The 20,130-nt window shown below is 41.2% G+C and overlaps 1 protein-coding gene across 3 annotated transcripts in view; it reads right to left on the bottom strand.

The window, feature by feature from the left end:
* Positions 1-570: 570 nt before the first annotated feature.
* adgrg6 (adhesion G protein-coupled receptor G6) overlaps positions 571-20,130 on the bottom strand; it is a 104,988-nt gene continuing 85,428 nt past the window's right edge. For 2 of the 3 annotated variants that reach the window (XM_080290086.1, XM_080290088.1), the window contains 7 exons: positions 19,128-19,396; positions 18,411-18,495; positions 17,706-17,856; positions 17,314-17,446; positions 17,015-17,116; positions 15,334-15,486; positions 571-1,706 (listed from right to left, as the gene is read on the bottom strand). In XM_080290086.1, the coding sequence (XP_080146212.1) occupies positions 1,495-1,706; positions 15,334-15,486; positions 17,015-17,116; positions 17,314-17,446; positions 17,706-17,856; positions 18,411-18,495; positions 19,128-19,396 (1,105 nt within the window). In that variant the 3' untranslated portion in view covers positions 571-1,494. Of the gene's footprint in view, positions 1,707-14,521; positions 14,564-15,333; positions 15,487-17,014; positions 17,117-17,313; positions 17,447-17,705; positions 17,857-18,410; positions 18,496-19,127; positions 19,397-20,130 lie in introns of all 3 variants that reach the window. The other variant, XM_080290087.1, reaches the window with a different exon arrangement.

Here is a 20,130-nt window from a genome sequence, read left to right as displayed (position 1 = left end):
AATTCTCTTTTTGTGTGTGTCCATCCTATTTCTGCCCCTTTGGTCATCACAACTTAAAGCATGTATATAAAGCATAAAGTATGTACAGTTGCAGTGACCCTTTGAGGACCTTACAAAGGCATGAATAAAATCAACCATCCAGACAGATTTTCACAATAAAAATAAGGCACATAGAATACATAGATCTATATTTACAGAGGGTATGGCTCCACACACACGTGCACAAATGGACAGTTTTAATAAACATCACAGTATTAAAAAGATGCCAAACCTAAGAGTCTAGTTTTTTCTTTGATAACATCCTTTTTTTTTTTTTTCATTTTTTTGTCTTTCCTCACCCCTCTGATCACTCCCCCTTGCTCCTAGTTTCATCTTACATTCTGGCAGCCAAGTCGGCCAATTTTGGTAATTTGATATGATACAGTAGAATCACATCAGCGTCACTGACCACCCTGTAGCTTCTCTTATCATTCTTAATCAGAATAATTTTGTTGACTGACTTAATTCTGATGAGTTCACAGGCTGCCGTTTAAGCATATTTCATAAAAAAAGCATATTTCTTGAAAAGCCTTTTGGGACTTTTGTACAAAGGAATTTAATCACGTTATTGCATACTCTGTACTGAGGAAAAATATCCAATCAAATTAGAGTACAGTCTGACAAACCGGCCTGCTCCTTGTAAATTTAACATAAATGAGAACACATATCAATAATTTTTGCAGATTGTTGAATTAATTGTACAAAAAACTATGTGCTCCTACAGCAAAACAAACAATTCACATGATGACACACGATTTAACAAAGTTTTCAGGGACATCTCTGAGGCTGAGACAGAATCAGAACGCTTCTAAACAGTTTGTGTAGGTGTTGGGCTTGTACAGTGTTAGGGGGCTATCTCAATGAATATCAGAAGAATTAAAAAACACACTCTCTGACTAAGGCTTTTAGAGCTCTGCACTGCTTGGATGAGCTCTACAATTCAAAGCTTCTCAAACCGTTGAGGCTCTGAGAGTTTTCGAAACACAGGGACTGTCGAATGTTGGAGATTTCTGGAACGTGCAAAAGTCTCAGGGCACTGACTCAGGCTTCATTGAGTTTATAATCATGTTCTGTAATTCTCAGTCAGCCGGTACTTGCTACAACCTTTCTCTTGGAATGAGGCTGTCACACAACTTTAGAATACTTGGATACGTTTCAAAACATCAAATTTTGCTCTCACAAAGTTCGGGATCATTAGGAAGATATCCAACAGACTGAACAGTTGAATGCTGAAATCCAGAAATGTTAGACGTACTTCCAGAACACAAAAGGTTCAATAATGTTCAGCGGCATGTACAGAATAATGACTCATGTTCCAGTGCTGCGCTTCATGTATGAACCTTTAACAGAAGCCTTTCAGTGAAGCTGTGAACAGGATGTTAAGAAGTTTCTAGAACAATGTGAGCAGGTCTAGAACATATTCTAATGGGGGGCAGCAGAAGTGCTGAGGGCAATCTAAAACCTGGTGCAGTGGGTGCAGGTGTCAGGCATGATGATGTTCTTGCAGAAGTTGTCAGAGTGTGTGGAACAGTAACCTTTCACCTTGTCAATCATCTGGCTGACAGGAAGGATGGAGGACGAGGAGGAAGAGGAGTTGGGCTCCACTTCTGAGGAGGAACAGGATGAGGAGATGCACTTTGGATTGGTTTGTTTGGAGTAGTATTTAGCTACAGGGATGAAAAACACAGAGGGAAACCAGGGTGTTATGACCTAATTATGGATTCGTTCCAGTTATTAGAAGGAAATCTGATTACATTGATACTGTCATTCACGCTGAAAATGTCAATCAAATTAAACATGTTAGCACTTGTTATTTAGCCTTCATGTATTAGTATTACTTCTAGTTAAAAGCTTTACAAACAGGATACATTAATAAGGTATGTATTATGATCGGGTGGATCATTTGACTCATGTGATTGCTCATCACTTGTTTCTAAACATATGGTAAAACCAACCATTCGGACTGCACTGGTATCATGGTGAACCCTGTAAAATATAAAAACTATATAGACTAAAGGCAGAGGACGAAGAATGCTCTGAACACAAGGTAGAAAGAAAAGGAAGAGAAGACAAAGACCAAGAATGATAATCTGTTAATTAAATTCAAATAGATGTGGACAGACTACTTTCTGGGGAATGAAATTATAAAGAGTACAATCAGTCTCACTGCGATCACCATAATCAGCACAGAGATAGTGTTGTTATTTGGCATTGCCTAAACCCAGAACCTGACGTACACCTCACCAAGTACTTTTAAGCCTAAATCATAGCAAAGAGCAAATGAAAACAAACTGAAACCACAGACAAGCAGAGTGCAAAAACTGAACCCTCCAGCATGCTGCACTCTCCTGGTTGGCAGTATTTTGACTTTTAAAAACCACTGCTCTCTTCTTATGCAGACTTTGTTATTCAAGGGCCTAGTGAACTTTATAGTAGCCAAAAGAATGAGATTATGAAAGAAGTGGCCACACCTTGGCCAAGGGTTGAGGAAATTAAGATGGAGCTAGAAAATGGAGCTGGTGCGTAGTCATGCTGACAGGAGCCAACAGTGCCGTAGAATGCTATAAAATTTGTTGAATAGGTTGAAAAATCAGGAAACGCCCAAGTGCAACAGCAAATAACTGCTGACATGAGAGTTTAAAACATTGTGCTAAAATACATAAATACCAAAAGTTATTCAAGACCTTCAAGACTTTACTGTGTCCGCTGTTTCAGCCCGCACCACATCATCCAGGGCAACACGGTGAGCACATGCAGAGAGTCCACTTAGATCTCTCTGGGCTGCACAAAGACCTGGTGCTAACTTTGATTTTGTAGTTACGTTTACATTGTACCACTTTTCATTTCATCTTCTGCCTTCAGCCTTTTGCAGTACCAAGTACTCAGCCCACAGACATTTAATACTGTACTTCTTGCAGCACTCATACGATGCAATATCAAAATGCGATCTGCAAAAACTTGGAAAGCTTGAAGAAATGTAGAAACTTGGCAGTTGTTAAAACCTTAAAATATACAAGCAGAATTCCTTAGTCCAAGAAAAAATTAAGGATTTACATAAGTACAGCATATTTTAAATCAACTTACCAAGAAAATAAAACACAGCAGTGGGAGTGAGGTCAAAATGTCCAGGAGAAACACAACATATTTTTCTACAGTCATGTGCAATAATATCTGACCCTACCTGTGAAAACGATCCATGTACCACACTCATGATTGCCCTGAGCCAAAAGTATCTACATTCAGCATGATATTTGTGAAAACAATATCTCTTATTTGTCTTTAGACTGTTTTGGAACTCATAAAATGACATAAAATATGTTAAGTCAAACATGTTCTTGCTCAGACGTGACAGTTACATGAAAGTTGTTCATGGTCTAATTTAAACACTGCTCAGAACAGCTGAAGGTTGTCCTACACAGAGTGACAAGGAGGACTGCAAGAGTGAGGCATAATAGGTCTACGGTACAAAGATGGTGATATGAACACTGGCCAGACTTAAGCCAGGACCAACTCTGTTTATTCAACAGGAACTGAAAGAAATGCCAGAGTACAGCTCCCTCGTAGAACACATAGGTAGTGCCAACCACTACATAACCTGAGATCTTTGCTGCTTTATTTAACCATGAGTGAAATTCTCAAGATTAACAATCTTTTCTGTGCTTCTCTCAGCAGAGTTTATCACAAGTCTGGATGGGAAAACACAGTCAATAAGTTCTGATCATCTCACGGTGCTATGATGAACTCGACTTAGAGCAGATTATTTACCTGTCTTGCCAAATGTCGTCTGGTTTTTGTCTGGTTTTCTGTTTTGTTTTTCTCCATCTTTCTTTTCTTATTTGCTCAAAAACCTGCTTTTTCAAGGATTTTATGAGCCAGCAGAAAATATAACCGGGATACTCTGGGTCGTATCACATGGGGTCGAAATTTCATGTTGCACTCGATGCTGAGATCGTAACTCAAAATGTGTAGAAAGGGAACGGTGACAGTATGCGGTATATAATTTTGACCTAACCGCTGTTATCATGGTTTTAGCTGAAGATGTGTTTAAATCATAGGTGATGGGACTCATATAAAAAGATGTGCTGTACATTACACACGTCGTCTTCACCTTTTTTCACTCACTGCTTTATGTGTTTACACAACATATGTTGTTTAATTATTAGTTATTATTCATCTTATTCATCTTCCACAGGGTGTCTCTGTCTTCCTCACCTGCCACCAATCGTGGCGGATAACTTGGCTCTGCTAGAGGTTTTATTCCTGTTAAAAGGGAGTTCTTCCTTACCACTATTCCCAAGTGGTTGCTTATACAAGGTCATCAAAACTGCATAATTTGGATATGTGCTTGGATATAATTTGTGGCCTCTCTGTGCTCCGGTTTTCTCCCTTATCTTTCTCTTCAGGCTCCAGATCAGTCGCAGCAGATGGTTGCCCAATTCTGGTTCTGCCAGAGGCCTTTTCCAGTTTAATGGGGGTTATTCCTCCCCACCACTATGTCCTTGCTCACAGGAGATCGTCTGATTGTTATGGTTCTTTTGCTAACATTGTAGGGTCTTTACTTCCATAATATAAAGCACTTTGAAACTAGAGCAATATAAATAAAACTGAATCAAAGGTTTCCCAAACATAACAAGCTGAGAAGAGTCGTTGGGGTTGACCCTCACTGGAGGGATTTCAAATCTTGTCTGACCTGAGACTGTCTCAAGATCCTCCAGGGGGAAAATTGGAGGAAACAATGCTGGGGACAACAACGACTGGAATGTACTTCTAAGTCTGCTACCAGATAATCTACTGACTCCGAACATGATGAACGATCAAAGAAAATGGGCACAAGAGGAAAAATGAAATATGAAAGTGTTAATATGCTTTGTCCGTGACCCTGAATTTAAGAACCAACCCTCTTATAACCTAACATACAGCTACCAGCAACAATGCAAGCTCCAGAAAGTTCACAAGTCCCAAATGTTGATGGGATTTTGTGAACTGCATGTTTGTTTTAGGTTAGAATTAGGGCTAACCGGGGAGCAAGTTATACATCAAAATTAGACCGAGAAGAATAGAAGTCCAAACACTAGTGTCAATGCTCTTAATGTGAGAATGTCTGGAAAATGTTCATTCAGTTACAAAAAGTGTCTTCATCAAACCTTCAGGGGTTTCCTTTTGTTCCTCATTCAGTCCAGGAAGACTTCTTAGAAGTTAACGATGCTCTGGGGCTCTTTACAGGTGTGGCAGTTTGAGACAATAATTTTGTCTACTTGTTAAAAATGTCATCCTGAATTCTGGATTTATGGTATAGATATACCAGCAGTCTTCACAGTTTCACATTTTATGGAACATTCTTGTGGACAATGGGCCAAAGCAATCGACTTAAATGTATGCTCTTTGAGCCAAATCAAACACATGCATATGTCTGTGCGCTGACCTCCTGGTCTGATATTGTAAAGCAGGGAATATTTGAGATTGCATCTAAATCACGCTGTTCAAACAAAGAAGCTCCTTCTCTATCGCTGCCTGATTAAACAAAGCATGGATTGATTGATTGTGTTGTCTTACTACACATTCAGCGATTATTCCCAACATCTCTTCCAACTGTTGTCCCTTTGCAACACAAAAAGCTTCAAGGTCAAGCAATGATTTCCTGCTGGCGTGGACTGCAGTCACGACTTCCTTTCACTGTGCATTATGACAGCGCTGATTATGCCGCTGGCCTTACGCGGTCATGTTGCAGCTGGTCCTATTCATTCATTTTGACTTTTAAAATGCCCCATGATGTCACACTGAGATGTTTTGTTTTCTTTCTGCATCTCCTCTGACACATGGACAACATTTTTACGGGGAATACTGTTTTATTTTTTTTTAATCCCTCAATTGTACACCAGAGTACACTTTGAGACAGAGACAGAAACTGTGAGGGGTGTTAGAGCTGAGCTGGTGTCATAGAAAAGGCGTTTGGGAATAGCAGGTCGGTCCCTGGTCATGATCTGCCTGCTCTGTGATGGAGAGATGCTCCGACCTCAAACATCTGGAAATGATACAAGGATAGATTGACACTGTGAAGACGCTGAGGAACTGTGAAGCAACCTCGTAGGAAACACAAAGAGAGAATTCCTCCTTCAGCGCAGATGACTTAATAACACGCTGTCCATTTCCACCGCAGGCCACGATCTGAATGAGAATGCTTACCACCCTCCTCTAAGGTACAAATAAAAATGCATTTTCTTCAGTACATGCTTTTATGTTAGAGTAAAGCAATTAGACAAACAAGTCTGTTTGTGCAGGCCTAAAGCATTCCACACAATAAAGCTGCGCTGATGAATGTTATGTGAAACACAGATGATCTGATAGTATCACATGTTAAAGTTTACACTTATGCAGTCGAACCCACACAGATTTTATCGTCCGATCTTTCCCGCAGCACGAGGTCGCAGCAGGCTGTTAAGTTTAAATGTCGCTCCAGGTCACGTGTAAAGGCAAAAGTCCTGTGTGTGGCTGTTGTAGCACAGTTCACCCCCTGCTTCTGCTGCCTCCAAGTGGCAACGCAAACAAATAAAAAAGCTAATGCAGCTCATCATGTAGCACTGTGGACGCAGCTTTTTGTCTTTAAAGACTTTTAAATAATCCACAGGGAGAATGTATGTATGCAAGCTTTGACTCAAACCAGGAGAGTTGAACAGTTTTAATTAATTTTCTTTGACTAATATTCTTGAGCACGTGTGATGGTTGGCCTGGGACTCCGACTAAAGACAGAAGGTGTCTGACCTCTTGCTGTGAGGACTATACTATGAGACTCCAGATTAACTTTACTGAGAAGATCAGTCACTGAATCTCTTTCTTCTTTGAATTCTGTTCATCATCTGCCTGATTTCCTTAACTGTGTTTTTACCTCATCCATCAACCCTGGTGTCCAAATGACACACTTGCAAATAAAAATGGCTCCTAACAAGACAGAATATTTCAGGGTTTCACTTTTTGGACAAAGCTTGAAGAAATTAACCAGACAACAACCAGATCACTTGGCAATGATTCTCCTTCTACTTAGACTCTGTCCTGAGCTCTATTGGTGCTTAGAAGTAAAAGACAGAGCGAGATACTGGAATGACATGCACAGCCAACACTGTGCAGCAAATCAGGCCTCATCTAGAGAGATGACAACAAGCAGCAACAAAGCTCTGATCTGAAGGCAAATGGCAAATGACTTCATGTGTATTCGAGTGTCAGTAGGACTCAGACATCCCATACTGTCTTTGCTGATTAGACCTCACGATGTGGCTCAGGCAACACACGAGACAGTACAAAGTAAAAATGAGCAAGCTGGGCATGACCATGTGGACAGTTTTGTGGTGTCCGGCCAGGATTTGTGTGTTTTCTTGCACTATTAGTTTGGCCAAACGCTGACACAAAACCAGTCAATATCACTGCCCTGTCTGACAATCTGAAACTGGCACAATCAGCAACTTCTTTAAATCAAAGAGTAAAAATTATTTTTGGATAAGCTTTTGACTAAAATATTTATTTTATTGTGGTGTCCAACACATTTTATGTTTTCATCTGCACTCCATTATCTTTTTGTTGGCCTCCATTTTCCTTCCTCACTTTAGAACTTTTTGTTCTTTACTGCAAATACTGTTAAAGAAGTGATTGTTGACTAAGAACCGACTCAAACTGTATCCCCTTACTCTGTCAGCATGTCTGTGCTTGATAACAAAGGTGTAATCCAGTTTCACCTGAAAAGGTACCCCTGGAGAGAACCTCGGGAAAGGCGACGGGTCAAAGAAGCTGATACACACATAAACATTTTAAAAATAGACAATCAGTGAAAAGTCCTCGAACTATGCGAGATCTGCAGTTCTTCAGTGGCTTGGACCTGGCTGAGACATTCTGACAATTTCTGTACACAACACTGCCAATAAAATGAAAAAGACGGTGGTTGGAAAGTATTTTCTGTTTTGCTTGGAGGCGAACCAAGTGTTGCATCCAAAGCTGTCCATGATTCGCCTGACGTGCTCATCTGAGTTTTAATCTCTGCACCACGTCTCACCGTATCCCAACTTTGTGGACTCACATGGTGCAGGCAGGACACAGTGGAGGTTTCCTATCAGTCAAATCTGACTGGAAACAGTAACAGATGCTTCACAAGCACCTCGGTTAATGGAGGATGTATGTATCATTCAGTAGTTCCATATGTTAGGTCTGGCTGAGCTACACAGCGATATCAGTGAGGCTATGAGGAAGGACGTGGGGTTTCAATTTGGCCTTCGCAAGATACCAGGCTGCCTACCTGGAAAAAGGAAAAGCAGCCTTCAAAGTAAATACTGGGCTTTAGTGCAGCAGGCAAAAGATGACGTGTCTGAGCTCTAATCTTAGTTCCAACTTGACAATAGATTTCAGATACAGGGTGACATAAGGTTACACATCAACCCACATTAAATCTGACAAAAGAGCTAAAACAAAAACCCTTAATCAACATTCCAGTAAAATTAGTCTCAAACACCAATCTGAGGGGAACCCAAAATCAACCGAGAGCTGTTCAGATGTCTGCAGATAAATACTTTTATAAAGGTTTTTAAAAATGGGAACAGAAAAGCAAAAAAGGTCATTTGGACCCTCAAAAGACAAGGATATCTGACACAGAGTGGTTTTTCTTTCCTTCTTAAAACTAAACTTTGTGCATATAAAAGAGTCAAAGCCAGCATTATAAAGATGTCTGAGACTTAAACATATTACAGTGTTTTGTCCCCATTTGGATGCAAACGTCTGGACGAGCACAGCGATGGCACAGCTGTGGAACACACTGAACATGTTCCCATTTGCATCCTTTACACTTTATGCAGCTTATCAGTAACATGCCACTCACTGCAGCAGTCATCAATGAGGACCAAAGTCACTTCAATGATTCTCTAAATCCCACTGCCAGCACTCTCACTGCATGACAAAAGACATCTTCCTTCAGCATAGATGCTCATTACTTTTGGCTAAAGTAAGCATGCACTAGCTAGCATAACTCCTGGAGTTATGCTAGCTAGTGCATGCTTACCATCCCAACAAAAGCTTGTGTTTTTAGAGAAAACACAAGCTTTTGTTGGGATGGTATTGGTTCCTCACAGGCTTTGAGGGTTTGTTTGTAGATTTGGGACTGACATCTTGCTGTTGGTTGGTTTTAATTTCATCAAGTGAGTCACAAGAAGAGAATTGTAGTGAATATATACAGTCAAGCCCATAATTATTCATACCCCTGGCAAATTTTAACTTAAAGGTACTTTTATGCAAACAGCAAGTGTTTTTTGACAGGAAATGACACAGGAGTCTCCCAAAAGATAATAAGACGATGTACAAGAGGCATCATTGTGTGAAAAAAAAAAATTTCTCAGCTTTTATTTACATTTCAGCAAAAAGTGCCATGTCCAGAATTATTCATACCCTTCACAAACTGTCATAGTCTCTGGGAAAATCAAAAGTTCTATACCATTCCGAATAGTCGAAGCTGGTCTAAAGCATCCTAATTACCCTAATTAATTGGGAACAGCTGTTTTAATCAACTCAACAGGTAAAAAACAGCAGCTCTCTGCAGTTGGTTTGTGGACAGTCATGGCTAAGACAGAGGAGCTCAGTGAGGACCTGCAGTTACACATTGTAGCTGCTCACAAGTCAGGAAAGGGCTACAAGACCATATCTAAATGTTTTCAAGTTCCAGTGGCTACAGTGTGAAGTATTATTAAAAAACACAACATGTTTTGCACTGTGGAAAATCTCAAAGGACGTGGTCAGAAGCCAAAAGTGACACCTGTGTTGGCCAGGAGGATAGTGAGAGAGGTGAAAAAGAATCCAAGGATCATCACCAAGGCCATCCTGGTAAATCTGGGCTCTGCTGGTGGCAATGTCTCAAGGCAGACAGTCCAACGGATACTGCACACTGCTGGGTTCCACGGATGCAGACCAAGGAGGACGCCACTTCTCCAGAAAAGGCACACAAAAGCTCGCTTGGCCTTTGGAAATGCTCATCTGGACAAAGAAGAAGACTTCTAGTCTTCTGTGTTATGGTCAGATGAAACAAAAATGGAATTGTTTTGTCACAATGATGTTTCCTTCATTTGGCGTAAAAAAACGAGAAGCCTTTAACCCAAAGAACACCATCCCCAATTTCAAACATGGTGGTGGGAACCTAATGCTTTGGGGATGTTTTTCAGCCAGTGGACCAGGGAACCTAATCAAAGTAAATGGCACCATGAAAAAAAGAGCAATACATGAAGATTCTCAACAGAGCCAGAGTCCTGACTTGAATCCAGCTGAGAATCTGTGGAGGGAGCTAAAGATCAGGGTGATGGCAAGAAGACCCTCCAGCCTGAAGGATTTGGAGCTCACTGCTAAAGACGAGTGGGCAAAAATGCCTGTGTAGACGTGCAAAAAAGCTGGTCTGCAATTAGCGTTTGATTGCTAGCCAATAAAGGCTTATGTATTGATTACTGAGAAGGGTATGAATAATTCTGGACATGAAACCTTTTGCTCAAATTTTTTTCCCACAATGATTCCTCTTGTACATCGTCTTATTATCTTTTGGGAAACACCTTTGTCATTTCTGGTCAAAAAACCCCTTGCTGGTTGAATAAAAATAACTTTAGGTCAAAATATGCCAGGGGTATGAATAATTATGGGCTAGCATAATAATTATGGTCATAGTAATGAAACTCCCATTAGCTGGTGCTCAGCCGAGCTGTTCAAGGACATGGTTCACTGTGTTTTTCCAGTACTGTAAAGGAGAGACAGTGAAATATATATCAGGGGGTCCACACACCCGCAGGTTTGATGGCTTTAAACTTTGAAACACTGCCACTCCAAATGATTTCATCCTCTGTCGTGACAAATGTCTAATAACCGTTTTTTCTCTTACTGGAAGATAATAAAATACTGACTGCAGCACAGCATGATGGAGTGTGATGGGGCCACTACATCTCATTACACTGTCAGCTGTGATTATATAGTCAAGCATCAAGATAAGATGGGTGTGGGAGTCATGAACCGATTATCTTGGTGGAACACCATGCTCATTTTGGGTCTGCTTTAGTCCCACATGTTCAGTTTTGCTTATTATTCTATTTTGAAATAATTGATTTATTTGTCCTGGGCTTGGTTTGAATCCAGAACAGGGTCCAAATTTTTCACTAGTGTAGACTACTGTGCACGATGACAGTATTTTCCAATATTTTCCAAGCGGTTTAAGGGATGATCTAATCGTGCAGGGACGCAATGAGACATATCGATGAAGGTCATAAATAAAAGGATTGGCAGCGTGCTGGATGGAAGGTTGGACTTGGCGTTTGACTCATAGGTCTGTAGCTTGCAAAGCATTTATGCAATAATGTGGTGAAGTGTGTAAGGGAATGTGTATATGAGATTTCAACCACACGTGTGTGTGTGACCATCACAGAGTGAGAGAAATATCCTGTTTGGAGCTTCCATGTGCATCAGTTCCTGTGGGTCAAACACACCAAGACAGATCACTACGCTGACACAAATGGAGCAGCATGATCCCCAAAGTACGTGTCAGGTCCCCAAAGTAAAGCACACAACCTGAACAGGAACCATGAGGCAACAGCTAAGGCAACATTCAGCATCATTCAGCATCATTCATGAGTGGATTCCCCAAAGCGTCTTCCATGAAAGATATTTGTTGACTGTCTGAAAGATGTTCCAGAAAGCACTTTTCCCTGAACAACAGTAACCTTTAAAGTGGCTCCATTCACTCTTCAGCTCCTGACTACTGGGGTTTAAATCATCAGCTCTGTTCTGCACACAGATTCAGCACGGACGGTTCTGAGTTCACCGCACGAGTCAGCAGTGAACTCCATGCAGACAACGTTGTTCTCCTGCTCGTTTTAGTAAGAAAAAGTCTCAGAGCCTCAGCTTTTTAAAACATGTTGCTGGCATTAAAGGGAAAAACTTCTTTTCATTCTTTCCATTAAGGCTCTGCGTGTTCTTCAGTTCCACACAGTCCCAGCTGTCTGTGGAGAGGAGGCTGGGAACGCTGGGAATGAAAGTAAGAGTACTAATTGAGCTCAGAGTGAATGTGGCCAGTTTGAAGGAGAAACTCTGACATCACAGCTTTGGCGAAAACCTCCAAACTCCCAAAGAGACTAAAGATCTGTCCTCACCTGTTCTCTCAGCTCACCTGGAGATATAATGCAGCGGCTGAGACACTTTACCTGTTCAACTTTACCCTTGCCATTCGGGCTGACTCTGACTGACACAATGGCCGCACAGGGAGTACGCTGTGCTCGAGAGAAGGGGAAGTCCAGATTTCAGGACTGCCAAATCAGCCCAGAGAACAGTGAGATCTATAAAGCGGTCAAAACGAACCAGATTTTTTTTAATGTTAGTGGGAACAAAACAACATGTTGTGAAATTTGTTACAGACAAATTACTTCTCCTGTGGTTTTAAGATTGCTTTGGGTCTTTTTGTTTCACATGGAAACACAGTAAATTACTTAAAGATGGATTCAGTCCATAACACTAAACACATCATGTACACAGAGTTAAACTACAGCTGGAATTACATTAGTCATTCCTTTTGGCTGTCGCAGATCATGTGAGAGTGAAAAGTGAAAGGACATGTCCAACTGAAAAGTTTCCTAATCTTCTGACTGGCAGAGGGAGGGGGGGCACAGAGGGAGCATAAAATCAAACCTGTTGAGCATGCACGTTAGCATTTAAAGCTGCAATTGTGTAACATTAGAAAAAGGTGAACCAAGAAATTGGAAACTGAAAGCTTCCTCCTGCAAATCTCCTCTCTTTCCCCTCACTGTCCAAAGCTCCTCCTCCCCCACTCTCATAGGTTAGAGTCCTTTACTTAATCCTTACTTAATCTTAGTATCTGCGATGGACTTGCAGTTATTTTCATTCTGGAAATTCAGAAACAGGCGTGGCTCGCGTGTCGTGGAATGAACTGAGTTTTTGACGACATCAATAACATCAAGGCTTATGGATCTATCTGAAGTGGCCAACATAAAAAGTTTATTCATGTCACCTTTAGCCTCAAATAATCTTAAATGCAATGCCAGTAGCAAACGCAATATAAAGTTACTCCAAATGGCCAATATAGCTATTATAGCTGATATGTGGCAAGCTGACAGGGGTTAGCCTAGAACTGTAAACCACAGTCAAACAATAACATTAGAAATAACTTGATGAACTTGATGAACCTCGCTGTTTAACATTATTGTACGCTCACATGAGTTAAGTCATCAGAGTCGGGCAGCCAAAACGTTACGCTTCTCTTGGATTTAACAAAGACGGCCAAGTGTTTCCATATTGCACCATCTTGCACACACCGATTTTTTTTTAGACACAACCAGTATAACCAGTATAACCAGACCCCGTCCATCTACTCAAACTAACCTGGAGTTAACCTGGAATCAATACATCATTCACTGCACCGAAGCCCATGTTAACCATCTAGGATAATTAGTTAAAAAACAAACATTAGATTTTCCACTTTTAAGAGTAAAAAAAACTGGTGACTGTAGTTTCTGTGACTCCTCTTGTAATTATATTACTGCAATTTCAAATATCGAGCTTGTTCTTTGGGTTAATTTTGTGTTAATTTGTGCTAATCTGTGGGTTATACTCAACTGTGGTTGTTCACAGTCTCTGTCACAGCTTAAATATATAAAGAAGTAATAGCTTTAATATCCTTAGAAAACACATTCGAGTTCTGCCTGCTGGAACGTGCTTATTCTACTCCATGGATGAGTGTCAGAGCCTTCCACAAATGGTTTGGGGATATTATACAATTGTGCCTAAAGTAATTAAACTAAACTGTAGGAAGTGTTGCACCTCTCTGATTTTGAGAGCAGATGTTTAATGTGATCACAATCAGTAAGAGAGAGAGAGAGAGAGAGAGAGAGGTTCAGTCTCTTTGGGAGTCAGTCGCATCGTGTAATGTTGGGACTCAAACAGAGTGTTTGACATCCTCAACATTTGGTGTTAATTTAATGAGCAAACACAAGAAATCACATCAGTTACTCACTCTAATGTGAACCACAGAGTTAGCCTGGTGTTACTGTGCTCTTATTACAAATTCGCACAAATCCAAAATCATTAAACACATTGCAGATGTCGGCTCGGAAGCAGCCCGACACGGCGCGCTTGTTTCTGCACCCCGAGGCACCCTGAGGCCAAAATATGAATGAGTGGATTGAGTTTGAGCTCTCACTTATAACAGAGTATCTCAGGGGTGGGGAACAAGGGACGTGTATGACATCATGGCAACCAAACAATCACAGCACAATCACAGTGGCTGCTTTCCCAAAATGTCTGCTAGTGAAACCTTTGAACGTTTTCCTCTTTTGGATTAAAGACACCAAATTAAACATCATCTAGAATTTGGATTTCCAGATTAATTTTAGAGCAGAAGCATTTTGGGAAACCCAGATCAGATCACATGATGCTGGAAGCAGGAGCACAACCCTCTAATCGGCTTAGGCTTTACCTCCACTGGTCCTCCATTCTTGTTACTGGCTGGAATAGCTGTCTACACAGCAAACACAGAGGCACACACATCAACATCACGTACCAGGAGATATTACACAGGCTTTCATGGTAACAGTGACAAACCTGCAACAATCACGGAAAAAAGGAACTGATCTTCAAGTGGAGTCAAGTTTGCATGCAGATGGGTTTAACTGGCACTTAAAGTCTTTCCTTCAAACCGAGTCACTGAACAACTATTATGGATCATCCCGTTCATTAAATAGTGAAAGTGATTTAAAGATGTTCTAATTTATTCAAGGAGAAAGGTGGATTAATAACAGAGATTGTTACTGAGCAGGACGTTATAATATATAACTATGATGGAATCAAACAGGCCTTTTTGCTTCGGGGTTGTGATAAGCTACACTAACTTCCACAGTAGGGGGTGATTCAAGTTCCTTTCATCTTCATATTCAGGACAGAAAACACTGGAGTCTGCATGCAAACTTGTTTACTACATAGTAGTGCTGCGCAGCATAAGGGGAACATTTGGTCCACGCACTCATGCCTGCCATAGGCTACATGCTAACATATACAAGTGTTATTAAAGCAGTAAAGCTCTGAGGCATAGTATGTGCAGCGGTGTTTTCACAAAGAGCAATGGACTTCAGACAAGCTGTCTAAACAGGGTGGTGGTTTTCTTTTCAGACTAACTCACGCTGGATGTTTCTCCTCTCTTTGCTTCCATGTCCTCTCGGTCTCACAGTCTCCTCTAAGTAATTACTGTATGAGAGCGTTTGTGCTGCGAGGGCCTTTCTGAGCGGGTCTCACCTGTGTTACTATGTCGTTTGAACGGGTTGAGCGTCGCTTTAGCTTTGGAGGTCCAGTTGGCGGTGGTGGAGCCAAAGGAGCTGGAGGACAGAGACTTGCCCAGGTTGTCTGAGCTCACCTTCTTGGTGTTGTTGGTAGCTGTCTTACTCCAGTCTGCACGCGAGAAACAATCAATTATCTCCAGATTTTTAGAGACGATATCAGTGGGACACAATGTGTTGTAGGGTTTTTTCTTCAATGTTAATGTTCCTCACTTTTACTGAAGTTCAGTGTCAGACACAATTACTGGACCTCTCTAATAATTCTCCACATTTTTCTTCTAGAGGAACATGTACAAATTTAGATTTTGACTAAACAATTCACAGTCAACATGAACTATATCTGCACTATTTCCATTTTCAGGATTTTTGCAACTGAAGTTTAATTTGCTGAGATTAAAAATGTTCAGGATGTTTGAATAACACACATCTTGTCATTATGCATATTTAACCTTTAAACATTCCGTTTCCAGCTGTTTAGAACAATTCCCAACAACACCTGTTTAAATTCAGCTGGCCTGGAAAGAATGTGGACAGGTGGATGAAACCATTACAAATGATTCCTTCCTTTTCCAGTTAAATAATTCTCCAATGAGGGAGAAACATAATCTGTGGTTTTGATAACCCATCCAACTGTTGCCAAAACAGAGAAAAGGAAAATCCTGTCCCATCAGACTGAAGAGTTGCCAGCAGAACATAAAAAAGCAGGTCTAACTTTTACTTTCACAGCTTCTCAGGATGTTTTTAGGGAACCTGAACTGAGAGATTTTGGCTTTAACACAAACATGTATCATGAACTCATTCCAACAAGTTTAAAAAGTCATCATAATCTGGATTTTTATCAAATGAAAAATAAATTAAATAAAGCTTCGTTTTGAGTTGTTTCTTTCCAAACATGTTTTGGCTGAAACATTCAGAGATGTTTCTGTATAAGTGAATAAACGGATCTCACACATGTCCACGTGAAAGACGTGTTCACTCACTGAAAACCTTCACATGTTAAAGCGAAGCAAGGGCTGGAGCATCCATCCTCTCTCTCCTTTCATAAAAGCACTGCTGGCACTAAAGTGGAGCTCTTTGGATTTGTGAGTTCAATCACGTAAAGAGGACTTTTCAGGACACGACTGATAACAGTCAGTAAATACTGGATCTTTCGCCTGCTTAAAGTCATGAATCAGTGTCATGTCTACACATGACAGACATCTGAGGAAAGAACCTGTTTTAAAAGAAGATGAATAGTATCTGCCTCTGATGTCCGAAACAGGCAAACATCCAGCTCTCCAGGTTGTATTTCTGTGTATTTATGCATCTATTTTCTATTTTCCAAGCAAAACTTTATCTGTGGTTGGAGACTTTTGCACAGTAATTTTTTGGCATCAAGTGAAACTCAGTGATTTCTCTTAAATGAAATGGCACCCGGACAGCACATCCTGAGACTGAGCGCACCTGGAGGAGTTCCTGGGTTTATCTTTTTTATTACCTATGAAGCCGTGGCGACTTAGCTTTTATATTTTTAATAAAACGTCCTTTTATTTCTTTTTTTATGCTGCCGTGGGAACCTCTCTGGGGTCCGGCAGACAGACCTGAGAGGGGAGACGTGAACTGGCCTTGACCTGAAAAAGGCAGACAGACAGATGGGATACCTGAGTTGTCTGACAGCTTGAATCGGCCACAGCAGAGGTATCTCTTCCACTGCTTCTGCACATTTTCTTTCAGGGCGCAGTGGAAAATAAATATGAAGAGGCCTGAAAACAGACAGATAGAAACAGAATGAGTTATTCTACCACAGCAGACCTGCTGACAGGTAAAAATAACTGCTTGGGTCACTTTACAGTTATCGCCTCTGCACAAACCTGCTCTATAACCTTTTATCTTTACACATAACACAACTCAGCACACGGATTAAACATGTTCACACTATCACGCTATGCGGTCACTTCACCTTGCAGTGAGTTGAAGATGGAGAAGAGGTACATGAACGTCAGCTTGACCGGTCCCCAGGCAAAGAAAGCAAACCCCCAGGTCATTCCCAGCAGGAAGGTGAGGCTGATGGCGCTCCGTAGGTTTCGGAGAACCTGGATCATAGCAGGAGAGAATTTTAAAGCGTTAAACGTTCCCTCCTTTCCTTGTCTCCTTAGTTTACTTCCTTTTCCAGAAGCAGACATGAGAAACTGACAGAGCCTTAAGGCTGCTGACACCTGTTATGATATGGTTGTTATTATATTACAGGAATGTCAGGGTTAACTTTTAATTCAGAGAGTTATTACAACCGACAGAAAGTTTTTTTAAATCATGAAACAGTCTTAGTCCAGATCACTGGGCATGAGTACAGACCTCTTTCCGCAGCGTGCGGTTGCTGCGTTTGCCGTTGCGTCCGCAGATCTGCAGCATCACCACGACAAACATGGCCATGTTGAGCAGAAACACCAGGCAGAAGTAACCGACGCAGGTGGTGTAGAAGACGGCGTCATTGGTAATCCAGCAGCTGACAAGGAAACACACACATGCCCGTTCAAACTATTAAAGAGGGATTTAAGGTTTTTTCACACATCAGCCACTTTATTATAATGAAACTAAATCCAGCCTTAATCAATTTGAGATGCAGTAAACTAAAACGAAGTGAAAGTGCACTGGTCATCCCGTTATAGCAAACCCTGAGGACTGAGGGTTGCTTAAGGTGAGATTTTGTGCAGCTGTTCAGTTTGATCGTTTTTGCGAGTTTTGCAGGATAACAGACAGAATCAGCTGCAGGAGCTCAAGCACGTCAGCGCCATGCACACAGCAGTTTTTAACTCGAATCCTGAACAACTTGTTGTCCTTTCATCATAAACTTGGCACCGTGGAGCAGTTGTGCTAACGATGATGCCTGCATGTAACAAGGCTTTTCTTTTGTTAGCTAACTGACTGATTAAGCAACACTCTGATAAATGAGTTATTCAGTGACTTAATCAAATCCTGATTTTTCTGACAAGAAATCATCACGTCCATATTTAGTGACGTGGTTTGTAGACCTGTTATTGAGATTCTGGGCACACTTACAACTTTGACCCTCCTTTGTATTCTACTGCTTTGTATGCGTCTTTTTCCACCGCAGCGACAATCACAACCAGCACAGCAGGAAGACCTGGAACACACAAAGCACGCCGTCCGCACGTTAACGTCAGTCTCCCGGGTCTCTTATACTTGCATCACAATCACAGACTGAAATGGCATCAAACTGTTTTATCTTGTAAATTAAACCCACGTCCTCATATCAAGACAGAAAAGTATTCAACAATTATCTAACGAGGTAACGGCCTCCTTTTTTTAGTTAATTTTTTTGTGCATATCAGCGCCATTTAATCCCAAACAGCTCATAGAAATTAAAATTGCATCTCCAGTCTCAGGAGGATGATATAAATCTCAGAAGATATTTTCTCGGAGGAATGTTTGGTACGCTGGTGCACATCTGTTCAGGTTTACATGCACTTAGACCTGTCTGTAAGAGATTATTAATCATATTCAACAGGAATGATATGAAGCTGAAGCTGTGCTGTGTGTTTTTGCCCTGAGACACCCGCAGCTTCACAGAGTTCCCGACCAAATCCACCTCCAAACGAAGACTTGACTTGTGCACAACAGTAGGAGCTTCAGTAATTATTAATCATAAATTATTCTTGATGCAGAGAAATGCTAAACCATGTTGGACACTTTTACTTTATTCATGATCTTTTGTTGTCTTTGTGGGTCTGTGTGGATCATCAGTGGGCGACTCACCCCACCCCACGATGCAGAACTTCAGGATGTACCGGCGGATGTAGGTGTTAAAGACTTTGACCAGAGCGATGTACATATGGACCGATTCTAGCCCCATCCAGGTGAAGGAGGTCAGCAGAAAGTAGTGGAGAAAAATGGCCACAGCCTTACACAGCCCATCGTTTTTCATGGTGCTCAGCCAGCTGTCCAGCAGGAACACCATGTTGAGAAACAGCAGGGATGTGCTGAGGTTCATCAGGATCTTTGACGGGTAGTCACGTCGCAGTTTCCTGTAAGGACAAGAGGAGGAAAGCACAAATTTCTGCGTGGTTACATTCTGATATTGTCGAGAAATATATTTGCTGCAGTTTTTTCCGAATATTCTCATTCAAGTCAAAGCCGCATGCAGTAGCTAAGAGTTTCTCAAGTTTCTCTCTGGTTTCCTGCTCCAAATTTTTCTGTGACTTTGAAATTTATTGGTGATTCACAACATTCGAGCTGAAAGCCTTCAGAGCACCGTGAGCGTGACCCATGTGCGCTCCATTTACCCAACACAGAGCTAAAAACACACTAAATGTCTTTATTCATGCATCACTGACATCACTGATAAAAGTGATAACAGTGATGCACGCAACCCTCTGTCCTCCACACCATCCCATGCCTCCTTTTCGGAGTACAGGTGTTCACACCTGGGACAACAGGCTCTGCTGATTAGTGTCGTTTGCACTCATGTAAACCTGGGAAAGATGACGGTTTGGGTTTAAACAGATTCTGTATAAACAGCCTGCACTTTGAACAGTGATGCTTGGCTCTGGGATTTAAATGCGAAGCCAAGAGAAACAAAGGAGTGGCATTTATATCACACTGTTTTAGTCCTTCTGTCTCTGCAAAGTGCTTTTACAAGCTTAATGCAGCTTTTTAAGAGCTGAAAGAGAGCGATCCATGCTGCTTTTACTGCAAACCCAGAGGTCACAGCACTGGAGCCAAAGGACATGTCGTGCACATCTGTGAGACACCATCAGCT

This window comes from Astatotilapia calliptera, chromosome 15, assembly GCF_964374335.1.
Source record: "Astatotilapia calliptera chromosome 15, fAstCal68.1, whole genome shotgun sequence".
NCBI lineage: Eukaryota > Metazoa > Chordata > Actinopteri > Cichliformes > Cichlidae > Astatotilapia > Astatotilapia calliptera.
Note: the sequence above shows the minus strand (reverse complement) of the source record. Positions and strands in the feature narration are given on the sequence as shown.